We start from the raw sequence: 24,631 nt of genomic DNA on the forward strand, positions 1-24,631 counted from the left end.
CCAATTACTATGTCAAGAAAAAAAAAGATCATAGAACCTCACAGTTGAGAAGTCATATAATCCAACTCATATTTGAATAATTAATGTATTCCATTTAAGACAGTGCATTTAAATCTGTTATTGATACATAAAGCACTCATCAATTTATATTTTATAAGTTGATAATTGTTGGCAACACTTTTAAAGATGGAAAATCTCAACAGCAGCCATTAGCCAAATTCCAACATGGGTAAAGCCTCCCTCAATTCCCTCAACAAATTTAAATAATACAATAAGTATTAATTCTTTGGTACTTCTCATGTTAGTGGTGATAGAAATAACACTTTCTTGCAACTTGCAAGGGTTTAAAATAATTCTAAAAGTTGCTAGAGAAATGCTCTGATTATGAAATGAAAAAAAATACCTTTCTGAGGCAGAGCCATCATTTTCAACAAAGTGAACTGATTTGCCCTTCTTGAGTTTCTCTTTGGTTTCTGATGCAGGCATAGGACTGTAAAAGAGAGTAGTCATTAAGCAAACAATATTTTTTTCCTCTGTAGGGGAAAAATGCCTATAAAGTTTATCATGCATAACATTGGCCTAACATTTTGCATTATCATGCATTCATATTAACCAAACTCCATTGTAACCTCATTTGGGGGGAACAGAGGAAAAGGTTGTTCTGAGGGTTTTTTTGGACAGGGCTGGAAATCCTCTTTTTCTCTTCTCCACTCCTCCTCTTCTCTCACCCTCTCATTTGCTCCCCCCGATACTATTTGTGCGGAATTCATTGGCCCTAGTAAGGTTTCCTAGTAGTCAATGTGGTTTCTTTAGGACTTACTGAACTCTATTTGGTGGGATATGTCTGTAATGCCAAGATTACAGCTCAGCTAATCACACTAACAGCACAGCTCATGCCCATTCACTTAGGGCCTTAATAGAACACAAGGTACTACCACTCACTGAGAATTTTGTAGAACAGCTACTTGAAGAAAGAGTAACAACTGAAAAGTGACATCCAATTTTCAAGCATGAGCCTCTGGAACATTGGGAGACACATAAGGGAAAAGACAAAACAACAGGGAACTTCAGAACACCAGGCCTTGCCATCTGTTTAAATAAATTATTTGTCATTCATTCCATAAGGGTCAAAGATTGCTGACTTAAGAGTGGAATTCTAGGTCCTCCACACGTTATTTCAACCTCAGTCACCAGCCTTTCCAATCTCCATTGCTAAGTCACAATCAATCAGTCAACAAAGTCGAGGTGCCCAGGCAGGAGGCACTTCTATGACTTTATAAGTTAGACAATGAATGGTTTCTCCACCAAAACTCACAACGGCCCTCAGGGGAGGAAGGATTGATTCCTTCAGTAACTGGCACCAGGACTTGGGAAAAGGGTGTACCAGAGCCCAGCCCCAAATGACAAAGAGAGCTCTAGGGTCTCCTTATTAAATGATGTGTTTTCTGTGTCTACCTGATAGAGTTGTTTTGTGTCCCGTGGGGATTTAAGATCTGTTATGGCTTTGGCTTTCCTGAGCTTGGTTGAATGCCATGTTGAGTCACAAGGTAGCCCAGAAACTCAAATCTTGCTCCAAATTTACACCTCTCTCTGTGAAGCCTAAGTCCAGATGTAGGAACAGAAGACAGAATTAAGTGCATTTTTCAGGTTGAGTTGTTTCATATACACGGATATCATTTATGGAGAACCTCATTCCCTCTGTGTTCAGATAAGAGCTCTGGTTTTCTCATCTTCTGGGGCACATGTTATCTCAAAAACAAACTGTCTTAAAACAATACTCCCTCTCAACTAAAAGAATTGGTCAGATGAGAAATTTCTTCTATCAGCACATGGTATGACTGGGCAATTTGGACAAAATGTCATCTAGAAAAGGGACTTTCTGCATTTTTTCATTTCACCTGGGCCACTATTATTTGAGTTGTAATTCCCAAGGGCAGCTAGGTAGCTTAGTGGATGGAGTGCCAGCCTAGAGTCAGGAAGACTTATCTTCCTGAGTTCAAATCTGTCCTCAGACACTTCCTAGTTGTGTGACCCTGGTCAAGACACTTAACACTGTTTGCCTCAGCTTCCTCATCTGTAAAATGGGGTGAAGGAAATAAGAAATCATTTTAGTATCTTTGCCAAGAATACCCCAAACGGGGTCGAGAATTGGACATAACTGAACAGCAACAAAAGACATTTTCTGCTCAATTTTACTAGGAAGTGTGCTAGAGTCAGCTGGACACCCCAAGAGCTGAAAGTTAAATTTTCATTGTGAGCATTTATATCTCAGAAATATGCAATCGCTATCAATCAGGGCTTGATTTATTGTTTTGTCGATTGCCTAGACCAGGGTGGGGAACTTGTGGCCTAGAGGCCTCTTGTGGCCCTCTAGGTACTCAAGTTCAGCCCTTTGATTGAATCCAAATTTCACAGAACAAATCCCCTTAATAAAAGGATTTGTTCTGTAAAACGTGGACTTGGTCAAAAGGCTGCAGACCTAGAAGGCCACATGTTAAGATAGGAATGGAGAAAATGTTTGTAATGCAGATTAAACTTAAAAATGTGTTGTGCCTACATTTTTCTTAAACAAATGTTTAATAAACCAACACACCCCTGCTTCAAGCCCTCATTCACAGCCCTGGAAATCAGTTTTTCTTGGGTCATTTGCCAACTTTATCTTAGTGATTTGTCACTTTAAAAGAAGAAATTCATCCACTTTCTCAACCTAACCAGAGGAAGTCTGTATTTTATCTGAATGCTTGGCCTCAGGTTTCTAGGTCACCGGCCCTTTAGAAACATAATGGAGCACACCCCCCAGGCCATTCTGCCTCTGCTGAATGCCAGATCTTTTGTCCAACCGGTAGTTTCTGGCTCTTAAAACGGCCCTAAAATCCTGGTTTCTCTCTCGTGGCTTTGTTAACTCTAAATCAATCCCTGCCTGCCAGATTAAATTCTGGTTTTCCACTACAGACCAGTCTCTTCTTTTTCTTTGTTCCCCATTTCAGCTGGACACCCCTCTTAAATGGCTTATTTCTGTAAATTATGGATTCTCAGCCCTCAATGGACATTCTCTTGTCACAGTTGTCAGAATTTATCTGGACTGTTCTAGAACCCTGCCTCAGGTGATGATGCTAACCATTATCTAGAGCAGCATGCCTAAGCTGACACCTATTTGGAATCTTTGAGAAACACTGGTGAGGTAAGTAGATAGTGCAGTCAATAATGCCCATTTTACAATTGAGAAAAGGAGAAAAGTAGAAAGGTTAAAGGATTTGCTGGTGGGTCATCAATTCAACAGGGGGCTAGTTAGTAATTTAATTCAACAAACATTTACCAAGTGCCTACACTGTGCCAATCATTATGCTTGGTGCTGGAGATACAAAGGCAAAATCAAGTCATAAATGTATGTATGTGTGTGTGTATTTATACAGATCACACGTGTGTTATATGAATATCTATATATCCAGTGTGTATATATTTGTGTATGTATGTGTGTGTGTGTGTGTCTACATAATGGTAGGATCATCTAGAGAGCTAGAAGATCATCTAGTCCAGCTCCATTTTACAGATGAAGAAACTGAGGCCCAGAGAGGTTAAGTGACTTGCCCAAACTCATACAGATAGTAAAATGGAACTCAGATTCTGTGACTCCAGATTCAGCACTCTTTCCACTGCTCCTACTCTCAAGGAGCTTACATCCTATTTTCCAGATCATGCACCCAGGTCTTTTGACTGTAAGAGTCCAGGAGTCCTTCCATTATATTATGCTGCTGGTTTTCAAAGATGTGTCAGAAAATGTCATGATCTTCCATTTGATCTGGTGATACTCATGGAATCTAGTCTTTCCCATAGCTAGCACTGTGTTAGGACACAGCATTGTTCCTATTTTCCCAATACTGCATCATAATCATTACGTTCCCCCTTAGTCCTAACTAAAGGTAAGACATATATTTCAGGATCTATAGCTACAATTAAGACCTTGATTTGTATCCTCTTAGGTTCTTCATAGTTTTACAGTCATTCTATGCTTGTTGTCTCCTTTGTTTTGGCCGGGATAAAAACTGGTGGCTTATGGGGCTTATGGAGATTTAAAGGGGGACACTGGCTTAACCTGTACATAAGCAAATTTCCTAGTCTGAACACAGATTTATAGCTAACTACCTCAAGCCCATCTATTCCTTTTCTTTCTTTCCTTATGATAGCTCTTCTAGCGATGATGTTGAATTGGTAGAAGTGTTCATTAAAGCAATAACAGACAAGATTGCTGACTCTGTAAAGACAATGCATACTAACTTAGGCTAGCCCAAGAACTTGGACACACAGCTCGAGAGTAAAGTTATCAGTTGTTTAATGAAGTCTGCATAGTTCAGTGGAAAATGTTGGAAAACCTGGGTTCGAATGCTCTAACACTTCCTTGCCTATGTGGCCTTAGTCAAATCCCTTCTTTGGAATTCCTTTTCCTTATCCCTAAAACATGAAGGTTGAACTAAATGACCTTCAAAGGTCTCTTTCAAAAGTCTAAATCTATGACCATATGTATAAGACTTTAGGTTAAAGATAACCAGGAGGCCTCTGACAACAACTTTATTGGCCAAATGTACACTACAAGAAGGACTGAGAAGTTATACTGAAAAAAAGGAAAGTGAATTTTGGGAATTTTCAAATAGTAAATCATCCAAGCCTTAATTAGGATTTGTACTTTAGGCCAAAGTTTGGTCCTATATTCCTTGTATGTCTAAGCCTGCTCATCCATTTTTGATAAAAATGTTACCCCAAATTATAAAAATTAAGATAATTGATTATGGATACTTCTGCAGGTTACTTCTAAAACACTTAGCCATTCAAAGTAGCCTTACTAATCTCTAATTTACTAATAAAGCCTTACTAATCTCTCCAAACCTACCTTTCTAGTTTTCTAGTCCATCTCCCACTTTACATTAAGCCACTTTTCTATCCAGACTAGTCTATATTCACTGGCAGCTAGGTGGCAAAGTAGAAAAGAGTGCTGGGCCTGGAGCCAGGAAGACTTTTCTTCCCGAGTTCAAATCCAGCCTCAGAAAGCTCCTTGTCTTCACACTACACTCTCAATTTAAAATGCTTACCTGTCCATCTGAATCCAAACCATCTTTGAATGTGTCAAAATATTTTGGAGATACCCTGCTTCCCAGAGCTAAGGCCCAGCAAGCAGGCTGTGTCCTGAGCTTGGTATAACAGTAATCCTTTGCATTCAGGATGATATCACCCTCTAGCAAAGCATATTGCTTGGACCAGCACCAGGTGTTTACTGAGGGATTTAACTCCCCCTATTTCCCAGGGATATCCATCACATATTCACAATCCCTGCTCCTTATCGCTGATAGGTATTGCACTTCTGTTCCCATCACAGAACTCTGGTTCTGTCCCCTGAAGGGTGGGTGCAACCCCCAAGATGAGACAATACTGGTCCCCCAGGGCCGGTGGGAACAGTAGCTCAAGACCTAAAAATGATTACATCATGGTCCAGCCCAGGATGTATATATGACCTGCCTTTAGTCCAGCATATTAAGCCCTCCTTTTTAGGAGGGGGGTGGGGTTTCTATATGCATATGTCATTTTCCTCACTCTGAAATTAAACTTCTGTTTTGTGTCCCGACTCTCCTGTCTCTAGCCTGCTCTGTTTGTTTGGCTCTGGCCACTCACAGGTTAGAGGCTGGTTCTGGTCCAGTTGACACTAATTGGTATCACAAGTGCAATTTGACACAGAACAAAGCCAAATGGACCTTCCGGTACCAGTTGGGGTGAACTAGGAGCCACTGGAGATTTATTTCTCCAAAGTCTGACCTCCCTCATCTGGTGAGTCCACCACTCTTTCTTGCTCACATCCTCCCACTCACCTTTGACTGATCTTGGCTTTTCATTGTGAGGAATGTTCCAGCCCCCTTCTTTTGACTTGGATCTCTGGTAAGTTCTGGTTTTCTTTTTTTTTTTTTCTGCACATGAATTGGCAAGTTTTTTTATGTGCATCTGGTTTCTTTATATATATGCTGCACATGTCAAATTTTATTTGCATAAGAATTGTTTACATATTTGGTTTTGTGTGCATCTGGAACTGGTTGAAATTAACATTTTAATTGCATGCTTTTTTTTTCAGTTTGTATCTATCTTGTTTGTGTCTTTGTAAAATGCAGAATGTTTGTGTCATGTTTGTGCTGTGAGCTAAATTCTATTACCTCGAAAGATTTAAAATGCAACTAGCCAGAAAACTCTCTAAGGCCTATAGTTAGAACACTAGAAAAGATTTATTAACTTTACTAATTCTCACCTTAGGCTTGCTGAGGGAGATTAGGTTATAAGAAAAGTGGAAAAGGCTGTAAGATATTTTTTTCCTGTGGTCCCAACACTAGACAAGTTGGGGCTATAGAAATAGTTAGATAATTAAAGTAGTAGAACCACTAAAAACATCTTAGCAGATTCTGGAGATTTGGAGATTAATCATTAAAGAGTTTGGCAATTAATCATTTTGTTTTTTGGCTAGGCAATGGGGTTAAGTGACTTGCCCAGGGTCACACAGCTCGTAAGTGTTATGTGTCTGAGGCCAGATTTGAACTCAGGTCCTCCTGAATCCAGGGCTGGTGCTCTATCCAGCAATTAATCATTTTAAGATTGCATAAGAAAACTCCCGAGACTTTGGGGTAATTCCAGGAGCTCACCCCCTTCTGAAACATCTTTTTTTTTTTTTTTTTTTTTTTTGTTACAGAGGCAATGGGAGTTAAGTGGCTTACCCAGGGTCACACAGCTATCTAGTAAGTGTCTAAGGCTGGATTTGAACACAGGTCCTCCTGACTACAGAGCCAGTGCTCTATCCACTGTGCCACCTAGCTGCCCCTTCTGAAAAATCTTACTGTTTTGAGGTACCACTCTGTAGGATTTATTTTAAGGAAAAATAATAATTAAATCTTATAATTTTTTTTTAAGTTTTAAAAGTAATTGACTTAAAAGTAATAGCTTCATTGTTCTAGGGCAGTGAAGGTAAGTTAGTTAGAAGGAAGTCCAGAAATGAAGAGAGTGAAAAAAATAGGTAAATAGCAAACTCTTGTTAACCGTTCCTTGAATTCCTATTTTATCCCTGAGCCCCCTTCTGCACAATTAGGAAAGGAAAATATGGTCCCCTTTAAATAACTAGGGTAGATGCTGAAAAAGCACACAGAAAGTATTGAGGGACCCTCCCCCATAACCTTCACTCAGCATGTCCCACTCCCCTCCCCCAGAGTCATGGGTGTATCTCAGTTGTGGGGATTGCTAACAAGACCATTACAGCCCATCTCTCTCTGTTAACCCCTCTCAGATCAGATTAAGAAAAGAAGATGCTGGAGAACTCTAGGGAAACTTGAATTCTGCCTCACCTGGTAGAAAAGGGGGGAACAGCAGCCACAGTGGGGGCCCTATACACCCTGCCCCAGCAACTTCCCAACCTCAACACCTGCAGCTGTCTAGGGGGGAGGAGGGTCAGGCCCCATGGCCAGCATTCCCTGAGCCCTACCACCAGTAACTACCATCAATGGGAAGGTCTCAGCCCCAGCCACACCAAACCCTAGGCAGTGCCCTCTGCCACAGCCCCCAAAGCCTGGTCAGTCAATATCTCCAAGGCAGCCTGGACCTCTGCAGGCTCTGCCCAACTGCTGCCTGGGAGAATCCAGGCACTCCTGGCAGCACCTAGCATACCAGTACAAGGTGGGGAGCCAGCCAACCTCTTCCCTTGGTAAGTCCATCCTTCTCTGTTCCAGTTGCAGAAATGTATTAGCTGTGTAATTTTAGGCAAGTTATTTTATCTCTATTTGCCCCAGTTTCCTGATTTGTAAAGTGAAAAATAATGGTTGTTGTTGTGAGATCAGAATGATATAATGATTGTAAAGAGCTTAACACAGTGACTGGCATATGCTAAAGCACTACATTATTATTATTATTTCTCTAATTGAATGTTATTGTTCCATATCTGATAACTTTAAAGTGGTTTAAAAATGTCAAAGGTAATAAGATCAATGATTTTTATATGTGATAATTTGGAAATGCAACTGGTGTCATCTGAAGTTTACTGTTTGTGTTATTATTGTATTTCTGAATTATATTGTATTTCTAAATGTACGTTGTAAAATTTGAGGGACCATTGTAAAACAGAAATGCTGTTAGACAAAGCAATTTTTAATTGGATGCTGTCATCATGAATTGGGCTTTTAAAAGGATGTGGTAAAAAATAGATATTTGAAAATTGTTAAATATTTAATGAGGCATATATAGCTATAAACAAGTAATAATAATAATGCTATTACTACTACTAATAAGAATATTTACTATGATAGCAGATTTTTATTTGAAAATCTTGGCTATTATGAAAGTGTATAAGGTAGTTTAAAGATGTAGCTTCAACATATTAATGATATTGCTGTATGTTTGAAGCTCCAGAAAATGGATAGTTTTAATTTATAAGTAAAAAATTAATGAAATGTTAACTGTTAAGGAAACATTGGGAAAGACACTCAAGCTCTAAGTTGTGGTTAGTGAAAATTTTCTATTTTAGGTAAGAATTCCTGGGATTGTAAATTTACTGTTGTTTTGAATTTTGATTACTGGGATAGTTATCTGAATTGTCATAAAGCCAGTAGTAGAGAATGGTATGTGGGGCAGTATGAGGACTGCTAAGGTGGATGTTTGTGCCTGGGAAAGGTTATGGGGAATGACCTAGGACATGATATAAGTAGGATCCTCCTGATTCTTCTTCCCCATTGTGCTATTTCCTTTCTGGAAAAGGAAAATTCCCCACCTGGTTAATCCTGAGCCTTACCTTTAACACTCTGTGACTACATAAGTGGATGTCAGATATGACTCATGCCTGGAATCAAACAGAGTTAAGGGAATTTTTTTTTTCCCAACAGAGCTAAGGGAGTTTTCCCCTCTGTTATGATATACCTATGTCCTTCCTTCTTCCTTTTATAGCAAATTTCTAAAACAAGAAGTTTTATAAATACAATACCAAATCTGTTAAATAATAGATTGATACTGGAACATCTCTGAGTTTATCTAATAGGATTCAAGTATGAACATCTTACAATTTTAACCTATATTTATGGTCAAATTATAATCCAGGGATGAAATCCCCCAAAGGGGAAAATGATTAAACAAAGTAATAAGACAAAGATTATTATGTTAAAGTTTTCTAATTAAACGGAATAGTAGATGTTGAGAAAAGCAACAGGATTAGACTGTTTTCTCTAAGAACTATATACAGATATATATATATATATATATATATATATATATGATTGGCTACCAAATTTAACAATCATGGAAATTCAGGCTTTAACTATGTTTTGGTAATAAATTCTAAGTTTTCATTAATTAAGGATTAATTGGATTTTACACATAAATTGTATTGATGATGGTACAGAAAGTGAAAGTATTTTATCTTTTTTTAAGTATCTGTCTGATAATTTTAAAAGGCAGAAGAACAGGCCATAAATGAGCTTCTTAAAAAAAAGTCCTGGATCCAGACAGTTTTATAAGTGAATTCTATCATACATTATATCAACTACAGAATTTAGGTAAGGATAGAAACAGCAAGGCTAAGAGAGTGTTTAGTTAGCTCATGCCTCTGTTACATGGGACTTGACGTTAAAATTTTCTTGGTTACTTTGGTGACATGTAAATCTCCCTTCTCAGAACTAGTCCATTGTGAGCCCTCTAAATAATTTGATCTGTACCTGACTTAATGTAATTATGAAATTATGAGAATTGTGAGAAAAAATCTTTATTGTACTGTTTAATCCTGCATCATCTGAAACAAGCAACTGCTTCTTAGTGGATGAACCCCAAAACAGCCAACATCCAGATGAGACAGCTGTCCTAAGATTCTGTATGAGAAGCTGAATCTACTGTTTTAGTTTTTTTATCTCTCCCCTTTTGCTATGTACCCAACCACCAAGGCCCAGGTTCAAGTGTATGTTGGCATTTTCTCACTCTGACATTTTTGGTCCCCCTTCTCACTCAAACAATGGCTAGCAATAAATTACCTGGGACACACTTCCCAATAGGTCCCCTCAAGGAACTAACCCCCCACCCTGGGCAATATAACTGTGACATATACCTGCCTCTCCTTTATTGGCCTTAAGGGTACGGTTCCTTTGGCCAAAAGGGGGAAATGTCAAAATATTTTGGAGATACCCTATTTCCCAGAGCTAAGGCCCAGCAAGCAGGCTGTGTCCTGGGCTTGGTATAACAATAATACTTTGCACTCAGGATCACTCTCTGGCAAAGCATATTGCTTGAACCAGGCATTCACTGAGGGATTTAGCTCCCCCTATTTCCCAGGGCCATCCATCACATATGCATAATCCCTGTTCCTTGTCACTGACAGGTACTTCACTCCTGTTCCCATCACAGAACTCTGGTTCTGTTCCTTGCAGGGCAAAAGCCCTCCTTCTTAGGAGTTGGGGCTTCCATATGTATACGTCATTTTCCTCACTCTGAAATTAATTAAACTTCTGTTTTGTGTCTTGACTCTCCTGTTTCTAGCCTGATCTGTTTGTTTGGCTCTGGCTACCCACAGGTGAGAGGCCAGTTCTGGTCCACTTAACAAAGGCCTTACTTAAGTTCCACCTTCTCCACCAACTTGGCTAACCCCATCCCCAGCCCACAATAAGTATTTGTCTATACCCCCTCACCTAGTACTTATATACTAGATGTATTTTTATCCCCAACTAAACTTGATATTCCTTCATAGTCTTTACAGCTTAAACACAGACAAGAGATCTGCACAGACACACTAAATATCTGCTGCTTGACTGATAGATGTATGTGAAGGACTGGACAGCCTGTGTGATGTCTGATACAATCAATATAACTGGAGGAGACACTCTATTCTCTGGATCTCTTGTGACCACCACTGCCTCTGATGATATCCTGGAACTACTCTATAAAACTCACTTACCCTCTTTCCATGCCAGGGGGTTGGGCTGGGCAGGGTTTCAAGGTGCACGGTGTCTCAGGCACAAAAATAGCAGATCACAGCCCTATTTGTTTACAAGTTAAGAGGGATCCACAGAATATCTCAATGCTTGTGTTTTCATTTGGGTTGTGGTATGTTTGAACTTAAAGGAAAAGTGTCTGTCACTCCATCAATGTTCAAACGTTACATTTGGCACAAAAGCTACAAAGGTACTTTTCCCATCACTCTAGTACTATTATATCATTGACTGTTATTTGAAACTCACTGAAGGGATGAAATGGATGCTTTTGAGTTTAGCAGTAAGGGAGCGCTTGAAGATTAAACACCACCTTGTAAATATTTTTAAATCAGTATTGCAAATTGTTTGAGTAATACTGTAAATAAAAAAAAAGTCTACTTAACAGAATTTTTTTTAACAAGTGAATGGAAGAAGGTCCACTTTTACTTTCAGACAGGGAGAACTGAGATAATCTTAAAAGTATAAGAAGGTTTAAGTTAGCATGTCAGTATATTCTTTAGCATACAAATTCTCAAACCTTATTTCTGTTATTACTATGTCATATTAATAATTATGTTTGCTGTTGTTCAGTCATTTTCAGTCATATCTGATTCTGATTGACTCCTTTTTGGGTTTTATTGGGCAAAGATAATGTAGTTGTTTGCCATTTTCTTCTCCAGCTTATTTTACAGATGAAGAAACTGAGGTAAACAGGGTTAAGTGACTTGCCTAGCATCATACAACTAATAAGTGACTGAGGTCCGATTTGAACTCAGGTCTTCCTGATTCCAGGCACAGTGCCACCTATAATTATATAATCCTCTGTTATTACAAAGTGTTCTCACAAGCTTTGTGATTCTGGGCAAGTCACTTAACCCCAATTACCTCACAAAAACAAAAACAAAACCAAAACCAAAAAAACCAAAAAACAAAGTGTTCTCACAAATATATTTGGTCCTCACAACAACCCTATGAAACAGATGATGTACACTGGTTAAATAGTCATTTACCCATTACTATTTTCCAGGACAAGGAAATAGTGGTTGGGGGAGGAGGGAGGAAGAAAAAGTACCTTGGACCCAGACCTTCTCACTTTAGGAACAGTATTCTCTCCACTCCTGCCTCTCTCAATATATGCATTAATCACTTTGACTATTTGGTTCAAAAACCTACAACTCTCCTAACCTTTTCCCTGGTATTTTATGGTCTTGGTGATTAGTACGGGGTCTGATGTTTTAGGAATTACTGAAAAGAAGTTTCTGGGATACATAATGTGGGAATGAGCTATAAAACTATTGATTTGGGCTTATAAATTACTAGAAATATTGCAACATTCTAACAGGTTTAAAATGCACACACATTTGGTTTGTAATAAAAATGATGCCAATCTTTTAAATGACATCAGTTTGTTATGCAAATCATATGCCAATGAATGTTCATTTTCATCTGTCTGTAAGAATGTTCTTCTACTATATTGACATTTGTGAAAAAGGTAGATGAGGCTATACTTTGCTATTAAAATGAAAGATGTCTTAAATATTATCTAAGATAATTATAAAAGACTTATACATTAAGACATATAAGACACATTATATATACATTAAATATATAAGGCATTAATACATTAAAGGCTAAGCTAAATATAATGCCATATTTTCTAGGAAGTTAACTTAATAATTGGAAAAGTAATCAAATAAGTTACTTAGGCAACTTGATATGGATATTATATAAAATATTTAAGCCATCTGAGCAGTGGAAAGAGTGTAGTGGAAAGAGCACTAGACTGAAAATCAGAAGACCTGGGTTGGAGTCCCTGTTCTATTACTTAGTTATGACCTTGGGAAACTCACTTCATCTCTGAGCCTCAGTTTTCTTTATCTATAAAATGGGAAAATAATACTTGTCCTGTCTCGCAAGTTTGTTCTGAGGTAAGCACTTCATAAGATGTAAAAGCTTATAGAAGTAGAAACTATTGTCAATTCTCAAATGACAATCAGAAAAAAATTTACTCTGCCATTAACTATAAAGTTCAATATTCAATATAAGTATACTCACTAAGTACTCAACATTCTGGAGATAAAAAGGTCTTTCCAGACAAACCCTTTTTTGCACATTAGAATATTTCACATAAATATTTTTACCTTTTTAATTTAAGAGTGTTGGTCTCATGATCCCAGTACCATTTCCCTATTGGTGGGGATAAAGGCTGAAAAGCAAAAAAGATTCAATCATTTAAAGTATTATTTATAGGGTATAAGTCTCGATGAAACCCAAAACATCTTCATCTTTACTCTTCTCGGTTTCAATAAAGAACTATAACATGGTTCCTTACATGCAAATTTAGTAAGTTTTATTCAGTTTGCTCCCACAAAAGTAGCCTTCTCCCCTCCCTTTTTGAAACTGTGCTTCCAGTATGCTGTTGGTTGAATAGTTTTTGGTTTTTTTAAATGTTTATCCTTTGCCATGGAAAGCCTAAAAGTCATCATTTGCCACTGATTTTGGACGCTGGGATCTATCTGATTATGCCAAAGACACGACCCAGTAGCTGTCCTTCTCAGATACAATTCTTAAGGCAGGGCCTACCCTGTAGACACAGCGCTGGCCGTGGCCACAGCTCCGGAATACCTCCAAATGAAAAGGTTAAGGCAACTGAAACCACCCTAGCCTCGGTCCTTCGTGGGTCCAAGGACCACTCAAGCTCGCTTCCAGAAAACCCACGAAAGGACACGATTGGGAGCTACGCTTTGCAGTTTGTGAGGTTTTGATGCCTCTGAATGTTATTGTTGGTGTGGTTTTGTTTTGTTTTTGCCTGAGGGCTCAGCATTGAATCAAAAGCATCGCCCTCCCCTTTTTTAAAGTTTTCCGGACCGCGATGCTATAGATCACATAAACGCGTGATGACGAAACAGACGCGGGCTCGGATGGATAAGGGCTGGCCCCCCCATTTTTTAGAGAGGCGCATCAGACAGCTACACCTGGTGTCCCCGCAGACCTGGGACGCCGCCTGACTCCCCACTCCCCGACCCGCTCTCGGGGGCGTACCACTAACGCCCGGGAGCCTCCGCCCGCGGCCAATGCTCGCTCTGATCCCCCGGGAACGAGGTAACTTACAGCTCCCTCGCCCAATCAGGTGCAGTGCCAGGGGAGGGCTCAGCGGCCGCGGCGTGGGGGCCGCCACTGTCTGCCCAGCTGCTGGAGGAGAGCCCGCAGCATCGAGCGCTGCGGGGCGCCCGGTCAGAGGGGGCCTGCTACGCCCGCCCTCCGGCCATCTCCGCCTCTGCGCCGGGAAGGGGAGCGGACAGCGGCAAGGGGGCCGGGCCGTGGGATCGAACTTACGATCAGAACGTTCAACCGCCCCTTTCTCGAGTTGGCCTCGCGAGTTCGGAGAGTACTGGGGCAGCCCTGCTCCCCACGCTCACTCCCTTCTCCGTTCTCCTGCGGGGGCAGAAAGGTCCTGCCCGGCAGGGCGCCTGGCCCACATTCCGAGGCGCTTTTGGAAACGGCCTGCACCTCACTCTTGAACGACGTGGCCAGGCTGGGCCCCCGCCCGAAGCCCGCTCTTTTGTGCTTCGAGCCGCATCTCGGATGGATGCAAGGCCGCGGCGGTGCAACAGGGGCGGCAGCAGCGACAGCGGCAGCTGCGGGAGAAGTAGCCGCAGCGTCTTCGAGGGGCTCCGGCTCCACTTCCAAAGGCTGCATGCTTCAGGACGCGGCTATGACCTCTGCTTCTTACCTAGAAGGCGTGGGGTGGAGAGTCGTCACAGAGACACCCTCATGATATGCCGGGCTCAGAGAATGCCTCCTCTGTGTTCTACCTGCAGCCCCCAGCAGCTGCTGCCCGGCACCGTCCGGAACACCGGTTTTGGATCCTGCAGGGAGGGCTCTGTCCCTTAGGGACTTAGTCAGCTCCCAGAGGTCGTGGTGTGCCCATCTCTAAAACGGGAGTACACTGCTCCAGGAGCTCGCCCAGTTCGCCGGGGTGTTGTAAGACTTAAAAACAAAATGTATGTTGAAGGTGCTTTGTAAATAATAAAATATATTCCACTACTGTGTTTTCAAATTCCCGGTGCCCCCCCCCCCTTTTTGCAAACACCCCTACCCCAGAACTAAGGATACAGAACCACAAGACAAAATATACGATAGAGGATTTCAGATGAAGCCAGTTTGGTGTTCAACAGTATGTAGAAAACATCTTGTCATCTTGAAATTAGACATTTCCATTATTTTTGTTCTCTTTCTTCGGCGTCTTGGAAAAATAGTAGAGAATGAGAATGCAAGCACAATTTCTGCCTTAGCCCTTTCAAAAGAAAACCCTTACAGAGTTTATTTCTAGAGATTTAATGGGACTTTCTAAATTTCTCCCTCTTCATCACTTCCACATAGGTAAGGGGGACACATTCATTTTTTTTTAACAACACTTCAGAAGAAATTGACCTATCTTCCAGCGGGTATAGCTATTTATATATGCCTCGGGAGGCATTTTAACATTAAGAATGTAGGACAGGACATAGCTTTGGGCGTCTTTGAACTTCACTAGATCAAAAATTTAAAATGTTTCCCAGTTTTTCCTGAAAACTTTAAAGGGGCATTGCTGCAGTGTGGTACGGTGATGAAAATTCATTGTTTTGAAGTTTCTAAAAACAATTCTTCTATTCCAAGATTCACAAGATCTGTTAATGTTATTCTAAGGTGGTTTATCCATATTGGAACTGGATTTATCCATGCATTCATGGGTTAAGTAAGACTCCTAATTTTTAATGATAGGAGGGTCTACTTTCACTTGTTAGCAAAAGATCTTTTTCAGAGGTATGACTAATGAAAGAACCATTAGACTTGACATATAATCAAAACAATTTTTGAGTTTTGAACCTTGTATTTTTCTCTGAAGGATATATGTTTTGGGGAAAGTTTGTGGATCATTAGTCTAACTTGAGCAACTGGAATGTTAAAGTTTCTACTCTTTAGGATCCAGAAACAATAGTCTATTTTCTTTCTCACTTAAGCTACTCTAAATCTAATTCTTAAATTTTAATTCATAAGATCATACAGGTAGAGCCAGAAGGGACCTCAAAGACTATCTGATCCAAACATGAGAAAACTGAGGCCCAAAGAGTTAATCTTGGGGCTTGCCAAGATCACACAAAGGCAGTATTTGAAGGGGAGACTCCTCATTGCTCATTCCTCTGTCCCATGGTTGGACATGTTTTTCTTCTTTCCCTCTCCCATTGCTGAATTTTTTTTTTTTTTTTTGGATGTCCAAGAAACCTTTTAAACTTCTGGGAGTTACGGTAACAGGTTAGAAGAGTAAATATGGAATCCTAAATCAAAATAAATAGGGATGTATACACAATGTTAGCAGGTGGTTCTTTTATGTTCTCCTCTGGCCCCCTCCCCTTACCTAACAAGGTTAAGTATATGTAGTAAATATCTATAAGCACTCATACAGACTTCCTGGGTCAATTATAGTCATCATGCAAAATCACTAGTAGGTAGACCAAGAGATGGGAGGTGGCCCTATCCCCAATATACAAACGTGTTTCCCGTACTAGCTTAACTTTCCTGAGTAGGCCTTGCAATCCTCCTTCCCCACCCCTTTTTGAGGCTCACTAACTCAATGGGAAGGTACCTGCCCTTCCCCACGGCTATAGGAAATTTACTCAGTTCAGTAAGAAATTAGTGCCTTTTGTTTTGAAGGTGTTGGATTAAGAGCAAGCAGTTTACTTAGGGGGAGTTTAGGGCAGGCTGACCACCTGGTAACATTCACATAACATTCCTGGATTTATTGGTTCTGAGTAGACCAAGGGGTGAGTTAGACATCAATCAAAACAGGAAAACCTCACTACTTATACCCCAGAAAAATATGATCAAGTTTTTCTAGAAACCATAGGTCAATATTCAGAATCTTCCTTGTAGTTTGAATTCATTCAGGTTACCTTCTCTTACCTTCAGATGTATTTTTAACATCTTTCACAAAAACCTGTCACGTTGTCCCAAGGCTAGTGAGACTGATGAAGAAACTTGGGTAAACACACAAATCAATAGATATAAAGACCAAGCATCTACAATGACTTGTTAATTTTATTTACTGCCTTGTAACTTGTCCCAGAGAAGCTACATAAGTGGAATTTTTGTATGTTAAAGACTTTTAAATGTTCTAAAGGAAGCTTGCTAATTCTTACACTTCTGTCTGCCCCCACAACATCTAGTCCTATGCTGTGTATAAAGGAAGGTGATTGATTTAATAAAGCAGAATCCTTTGGAATGATTTTCTGGTTTTCACAATTTGGGTTTTCTTAAAGTGTATTGAAGAGAAGAGGAGGAGGAGAGAAACATATACCCTTATGCTGGGGGAAAAATCTCTTTATCCTCAAAACAAAACTGAGAGGCAGATGCTGTTATCCCCACTTTACAGATGAGTTAACAGAAGTTAAGTGAAACTTGCCCAGATATCAGTCATACAGCTAACATCTGAGGTGGGATTTGAACTCTGGCCTTTCTGACTCCCCATCCAGTGCTCTTATCCACTGCACTACCTTGCTACCTTGTCCTATTCATAAAATATATATTAATACTCTAAATTAGTAAGGCTCTTTATGGATAATAATTCTAAATGTATATTGTAAAGTATTGATTTTTCCAATGTTAGCTTAATAGTAACTTTCCCAATTTCATTGTTAAGAATAGAATTTGTTTTCCTGTTCTTCATGCATGAGTTATCCACACATTTATAAATCAGGGGCTTGTATACACATATAAGCAGATGTTTTTGCAATTTTAGAATTCTATGCATCTAGGGAGAATGATTTGTTAACTCACTTACAACTGTACTACATATTAACACATAAGATGTTGATAAGGGTAATGCTAAATTCTGAAGAAGGAAATGGCAAACCACTCCAGCATGTTTGCCATGAAAACTCCATGGGACAGTATTGATGTTCTATGCCACAGAATCATGAACAATCAGACAAGACTGAACAACAATGCTAAATTCAAGGACGAATTTACTTTGTTACTCTGTAAAACCAATTCTCCATTAAAGGCTGGAAAACCTGGTCCCTGTTGGGGTGGATGAGATATAGACAAGAACTATCTGCTTTAAAAAAGTCAGAGCAACAAGTATAGAACATATAACTTAGGTTCCCACTTATCTCAAATTATTACCAAACTCTACTACTGCAAAGATAATGACCAAAATATGGCTTAGGCCTTATTTCCACGCCCTTCCATATCTTTAAGAAATGTGATTTTTTTTATTCAATTGAATTGGTTTAAAGTAGTCCTTTAAAATATTCCACCCACATTTTCACTTCAAGATGATTAAGGGGGAAAGCAACCATGTATTTGTAAAATGTTACTCTGTTGCTCAACCTAAACCAGAAACATATCCTGTTATTTAGAACTTAGAAGAGACAGTCGAGGTCTTCTAGTACAACCCTTCATTTTATGCAGTATATGAAAAGATCAAAGCCCAGAGAAATTGAGGATTGTCTAAGGTCGTACTTAGCAGTTTTAAGAATTACCAAGTTTGTATGTTGACTAGAAAAGTTAGGACTGCTAATACAGGATCACTGGATTCAATTCCAATTTTTTTTTTAAGAGGTTGTATCTCAGAATGAGACTTGTAAATACCACAATTTTAGGACAGATGAACAATTTAAGGGTCTTAAACTTGAGTCATAGGGCATCAATCTATGGTCATGATACTTTCCCAATCTCCCAAGCTATCAATGATACAATTTTAAAAGTATGACTGGTATCCCTAATTGGTTCATTAGGACCTCTTGTTCCTTTACAGAAGTTAAAATGTAAACATTTAAATACTATTTTGACTCCACAGTATGACCATTTTTGTGCATTGCCTATATAATACGTACTAAATAAGAGAAAAATTTGATGGGCCCAAATTTAATTGTTGCTCTATTAAGCTTCTCAGAGATCTTCATCTTCAGTCAAACTCTAGAGTCTATAAAAGATGATCACTACCCTTAGAAAAATATACATTAAAAATATAATACAAATCTTTTACTACATGCTACTAGGGAGCTATTAAGGAGGTGTAGTTTGCCTGTAATCTGCTATACTAAGCATAGGATATTTATTTCAATATGCTTATTTCCCAATTTTTTACTTTATTTTGATCATTCTATATGACTTTCACCAACATTTCTTAAACATAATTGTCTGCCTTTCTAATTTTTTTTCCCAAGCCACAAAGGATACTAATAATTGAAACTATCTTAATAAACAGGAGACAACTTTGGTTTGCCAGTACAAACAGCTTGATGGAAACATTAACTAGCTATTTAGATAACTTTCCCTTAGTAATCTGCTTATTATTTAAGTCTCCCTAGTTGAAAGCAAAAGGAGTGGGGGCGGGGAGTTAGCTACTCCCTACTGTGCTCATTGCATTTAATTTTAAATAGCTGCAAGAAATCTAAAGCAAAAAACTTTAAGGTTGAATCTTAGCTCTTCACTTTATGACACCATATATTTTCAAAAATGTTTGCAAATCCCCAATCTCAATATCCCCATATCAATTTGGCAAAATGCAAAGGATATCAGCTCCAGTTTATATAGTGTTTTAAGATTTTCATAGGTCATTTCTTCAGAATTGATTAGTATTACAAGTACCTCATTTTACAGGTGAAAAAACAGGTGTAGAGAAGTTAAGTGATTCAGCGATAATTATAGGTTAGCAAATGTTGGGGCTAAAATTCAAATCCAAATAGAAAAAAAAAAACAGAAATAGGTTGAGGCAGCATTTTGCAAATCATTTTTAAAGTTACAGAATGCAAAAACACTAGTATCCTTGACAACTTACTTTAAGACTAGGGTCTCAGCTAGGGGACTATCTTGTAACAAGGTTCTTTTGGCACTTCAATATGTAAATACCTTTAGATAGACTTAAGGCAAATCATCCTTATACTAAATACTATTAAGTTTTAAATAACACCCAAAAAGGGCCTAAAATGCAAACTTTTTAATGAGTTAAAGAGGGATTATCTATCAATAATAACAAGAGTTCTACAGGTTTTCCTTTCAGGAAGATCATGACCAGATGGCTTACTTTCTGGGCAGTTTTCATGAATTTTTTATATGGCTATCTATAATCATTCACATGCCCTTTTTTCCCCCTCACATATGAAAGCTTCCCCCTGAATTAATACCAGCTCTACTAAATGCAGTTATGATTTTCAATTCCTGAATGTTTTAGTTTTTCAGAAGGGAAATAAGATTACCTGCATTTCTCCAAAATTTAAGTAGGTTTGTTTCTGTTTTTAAGGAAATTTGTATAAATGACAGGGTCACTGGCAAAACCTTGTGTTCCTATGCTGATTTTAAAATTGGACAGAAGCCATCCCTTGTTCTATCACTTAACATGTAACATGAGAGTCAAGGGGAAAGCACACAGCCTCTAGAGACTGATTGGACTTCAGAGACTGAGGTCTAGGGTTCCAGCTGACAGAAGTGTTGTGTTATTGGGCAAATCACTTTTTTTCCTTTTAGGTATCATCAGTTCCCTCATCTGTGGATCTAAGGCTCTTTAATTCCAATGTTCTATGATGCTTGATATTAAAAGAGAGATCAGAGATCTAAATATTTCTTTCTTAATGTTACTACTACAATTATATGAAGCAAACTCAAATTGAAAAAAATTGTCAAAATGTCTAAAGCATAGTGGAAAAAATTAGGTCAACCATTTCCTCCCAAACAGCTTTGCTGTCTCAAAACTAAGTTCTTCCTCTTATAAGGAGCAAGTCAAACATCTGAGAAATTTAAATGCAATTTTATGTAACTGTAAATAGCTTCCCAACCCTTCCCTCTCTCCCTCCTTCCCAAGGATTGACTATAAATAGCCCAAGTGTTGAGTATTACTAAATTTTGTTCAAAAGTTAGTGATCTTACCTCTATAATTCTGGAATTCTCAAACCAGTTTTCTGTATACATTTTAAGGACTTCTGTGGTCCTTAGAGAAACATTAAACATAAAAACATAGCTTTAATGTCGAATTAATGTAGTCTGACAGGTGCTAAAGGGAGTTGTGATCTTTTTAATTTTAAAAGGATGCCACTTTAATTCTCTGATTTATAAAGCAGATACTTTTACCCCACCCTATTTTAAGAGCTGCAATATATGTGTGTATATATGTATGTATGTATACCTGTGTACAGCCCTCCAACACTTACAAAACACCTTGGGCAAATTACTACTCTCCTGGGCCTCAGTTTCTTCAACTGAAAAATGGTGAGGTAGGAATACATGGGCCAAGGTCCCTTTCTCACTCTAGCTCTATGATCTTTATGAAATTCACCACAAAAGGTCAGTAATTTCTGTATTGGAAAAGTCACCCTCCCCACTCCCATCCCAGGTTTTTACTAAATTTGGTATACCTGAACATTAGAAGTCATGGTTTTAATCCATTACTGCCAGTTCAGATAAGTGTGCTGACAGCAAGTTTTGTGTACCCAACCCACAAACAACTTATTTCTACTTCTGCTTTCTACTGGGGGACCCCTTCAAAGGCCAGTGTGTTTATACTACACTTATGTCCTGCAAGTTCTTAAGAAGGCATCCAAAAGCCCCATCTAGATTTATATACTGAGAACGTTTCCCCAGTTTTCCACAACTATACAAATTGTTAGATTTTACACTGCAATACCAAGTTACATATACATAGGCATTTATTTAAAGCCCTGTTCTTTCTCCTTTTCCCTAAGTCCCTCCGATTTCAAGTTTTAACTTCTTCAAGAGTAACCAGAAACTTTTAACAACTTGTTGTCTATATGGCAGAAAAATCAAGTAAATATTTGAGAGCATCAGAGAGTCATTTTGAGACCAGTTGTGTTTTTTACAATAATTGACAATTTGCCAACTAGTATCTAATGACTTATTCATTATTAAGATTGCAAATTGTTCTTGTAGACGTATGAAACTTATTTTTAAGCTAACGAACCGAATCTTAAAAACATCAATACATGGAAAATAAGCAGGTTAAGCTTCTCAATATTTTATTGTTACCAAAGCTTCCACAGGACAGGTGGGAAAATGGTTTTTTTATAGGTGTTTTTTTTTCCTCCCCAAACAAAATCTTCATGCACAAACTGTAAGTGTTAACAAAAAAATGCTCAAGTTAGCAAACACACAAAATGCATTAAAGACAAATCCTGAACATTAGATTTTTTTTTAAATAAACAATCTTTAGAACTAACCTTTACTAAACTAAGCTGTTGTACCTTTGCTTTCATATGCATACAGCAGGCTAAGATTTTCTTCGATAAACTTTGTACTTGGCACACTGACACTTTAAAGTAGAAACAACAACAAAAAAAAATAACGTGTAGAGAACGGTAAAGGTTTGCTGTTGACTGGGAGTGCGTGCTTCTAGTCCACTTCTTCAATGGTTGGTCCCCCAGAGGCACCCGAACCGCCTCCACCCGGTCCTCCTTGGTAAAGTTTGCTGATGATAGGATTGCAGACTCTTTCAAGCTCTCTCTGCTTGTGTTCAAACTCATCTTTTTCTGCCATTTGGTTTCGGTCCAGCCAGCTTATCACTTCTTGACACTTGTCCAGGATCTTGTTCTTGTCCTGTTCGCTTATCTTGCCCCTCAGTTTCTCGTCTTCGACCGTCTGCTTTATGTTGTAGGTATAGGACTCCACTGCGTTTTTAGCAGCAACTCTATCACGATTTGCTTCATCTTCTGACTTATACCTTTCTGCCTCTTGTACCATCCGGTCGATATCGTCCTTGCTGAGACGGCCTTTGTCATTAGTTATGGTAATTTTGTTCTCTTTGCCGGTGCTTTTGTCTGCTGCAGTGACATTGAGAATGCCATTGGCGTCTATATCAAAAGTTACCTCGATTTGGGGCACCCCACGGGGAGCTGGAGGGATACCTGTAAGGTCGAACTTGCCGAGCAGGTTATTGTCCTTGGTCATTGCCCTTTCTCCCTCGTACACCTGCACTAAGACACTGCTCTGGTTGTCGGAGTAAGTCGTGAAGGTCTGGGTCTGCTTAGTGGGAATAGTGGTGTTTCTCTTAATCAGGGGAGTCATCACGCCGCCTGCGGTTTCAATGCCCAAGGACAGCGGAGTAACATCAAGCAGGAGGAGGTCCTGCACATTCTCCGATTTGTCTCCGATAAGAATCGCTGCTTGAACAGCCGCTCCATACGCTACAGCCTCATCGGGGTTTATGCTCTTGTTAAGCTCCTTGCCATTGAAGAAATCTTGCAGCAGCTTCTGGATCTTGGGGATACGAGTGGAACCGCCCACCAGCACAATCTCCTGGATCTGTCCCTTGTCCAGCTTGGCATCTCTTAGGGCTTTCTCCACCGGCTCCAGGGTCCCGCGGAAGAGGTCGGCGTTGAGCTCCTCGAATCGGGCTCGGGTGATGGAGGTGTAGAAGTCCACGCCCTCGTAAAGCGAATCGATTTCGATGCTGGCTTGCGTGGAGGAGCTCAGAGTGCGCTTGGCCCGCTCGCAGGCGGTCCGCAGGCGCCGCACCGCGCGCTTGTTGGGGCCGATGTCCTTCTTGTGCTTGCGCTTGAACTCTTCGGCCAGGTGGCTCACCATGCGGTTGTCAAAGTCCTCCCCGCCCAGGTGGGTGTCGCCGGCCGTGGACTTCACCTCGAAGATGCCGTCCTCGATGGTCAGGATGGACACGTCGAACGTCCCGCCCCCGAGGTCAAAGATCAGCACGTTCTTCTCGCCGCCCGCGCTGCCCTTCTTGTCCAGGCCGTAGGCGATGGCCGCGGCCGTGGGCTCGTTGATGATTCGCAGCACGTTGAGGCCGGTGATGGTGCCCGCGTCCTTGGTGGCCTGGCGCTGGGAGTCGTTGAAGTAGGCCGGCACCGTGATGACGGCGCTCTGCACCTTCCCGCCCAGATACGCCTCGGCGATCTCCTTCATCTTCGTCAGGACCATGGAGGAGATCTCCTCCGGGAAAAAGGTCTTAATCTCCCCCTTGTACTCCACCTGCACTTTCGGCTTCCCGCCCTCACTCACCACCCGGAAGGGCCAGTGTTTCATGTCCGACTGCACCGTCGCGTCTTCAAACTTGCGCCCGATGAGCCGCTTGGCGTCGAAGATGGTGTTGGTGGGGTTCATGGCCACCTGGTTCTTGGCGGCGTCGCCTATGAGACGCTCGGTGTCCGTGAAGGCCACATAGCTCGGGGTGGTGCGGTTGCCCTGGTCGTTGGCGATGATCTCCACTTTCCCGTGCTGGAAAACGCCTACGCACGAGTAAGTGGTGCCCAGGTCGATCCCAATGGCGGGGCCCCGCGCAGACATCCTGACTGGAAGAGAGCAGAGGGGACGGGAGAAGAGGAGGAGAGACAAGAGGCGATGAGAAACCGCGGCGTCAACGGTTGGAGGCCAGGTGCCCCTGCGTCCCCCCGCACCTCGACACCCTCCGCGCCAGCCTCGGCTCTCCCGGCCGCACCCCCCCCCCCCCCCGCCACCCCCGCTTTTATAACCACCTCCCACCGCCTCCCAGGAACCGCCAGGACCAATCTACTCCCGGGCCCGCCCGCACAAACCCTTCCAGCCGGTGCCACAGGCTTTCCTCGGCCGGAGTGATGGGCCGGTGGCCCAACAGATTTCAAGCAGGGCGTGGGGCGGGACTTGAGCCCGCGCGAGGAGGCAGGAAGGCGTCCGTTATGCAAATGAGT

At 40.6% G+C, this 24,631-nt stretch overlaps 2 protein-coding genes across 2 annotated transcripts in view; both read right to left on the minus strand.

Moving 5' to 3' along the window:
- The window catches only part of PPP1R36 (protein phosphatase 1 regulatory subunit 36), a 37,378-nt gene extending 21,919 nt beyond the window's left edge, over window positions 1-15,459 (minus strand). Inside the window, exons 1-4 of the mRNA XM_027843748.1 lie at window positions 14,295-15,459; window positions 13,100-13,164; window positions 11,363-11,431; window positions 404-490 (exon numbers count right to left, since the gene is read on the minus strand). Coding sequence (XP_027699549.1) covers window positions 404-490; window positions 11,363-11,431; window positions 13,100-13,164; window positions 14,295-14,657 — 584 coding nt within the window. The 5' untranslated portion in view covers window positions 14,658-15,459. The remainder of the gene's footprint in view (window positions 1-403; window positions 491-11,362; window positions 11,432-13,099; window positions 13,165-14,294) is intronic.
- A 6,486-nt stretch (window positions 15,460-21,945) lies between these two features.
- On the minus strand, window positions 21,946-24,390 carry HSPA2 (heat shock protein family A (Hsp70) member 2). The gene has a single exon (XM_027843766.1). It carries the CDS (start codon window positions 24,249-24,251, stop codon window positions 22,344-22,346), a length of 1,908 nt encoding a protein of 635 aa, XP_027699567.1. The 5' UTR covers window positions 24,252-24,390; the 3' UTR covers window positions 21,946-22,343.
- Between the last annotated feature and the right edge of the window lie 241 nt (window positions 24,391-24,631).

The sequence above is a fragment of the Vombatus ursinus genome, unplaced genomic scaffold (assembly GCF_900497805.2).
Source record: "Vombatus ursinus unplaced genomic scaffold, bare-nosed wombat genome assembly UNPS02014926.1, whole genome shotgun sequence".
In the NCBI taxonomy this organism is placed as follows: domain Eukaryota; kingdom Metazoa; phylum Chordata; class Mammalia; order Diprotodontia; family Vombatidae; genus Vombatus; species Vombatus ursinus.

Coding starts and splice junctions, on each gene's coding strand:
- HSPA2 (XM_027843766.1), bottom strand. CDS start 24,251: ATGTCTGCGCGGGGCCCCGCCATTGGGATCGACCTGGGCACCACTTAC.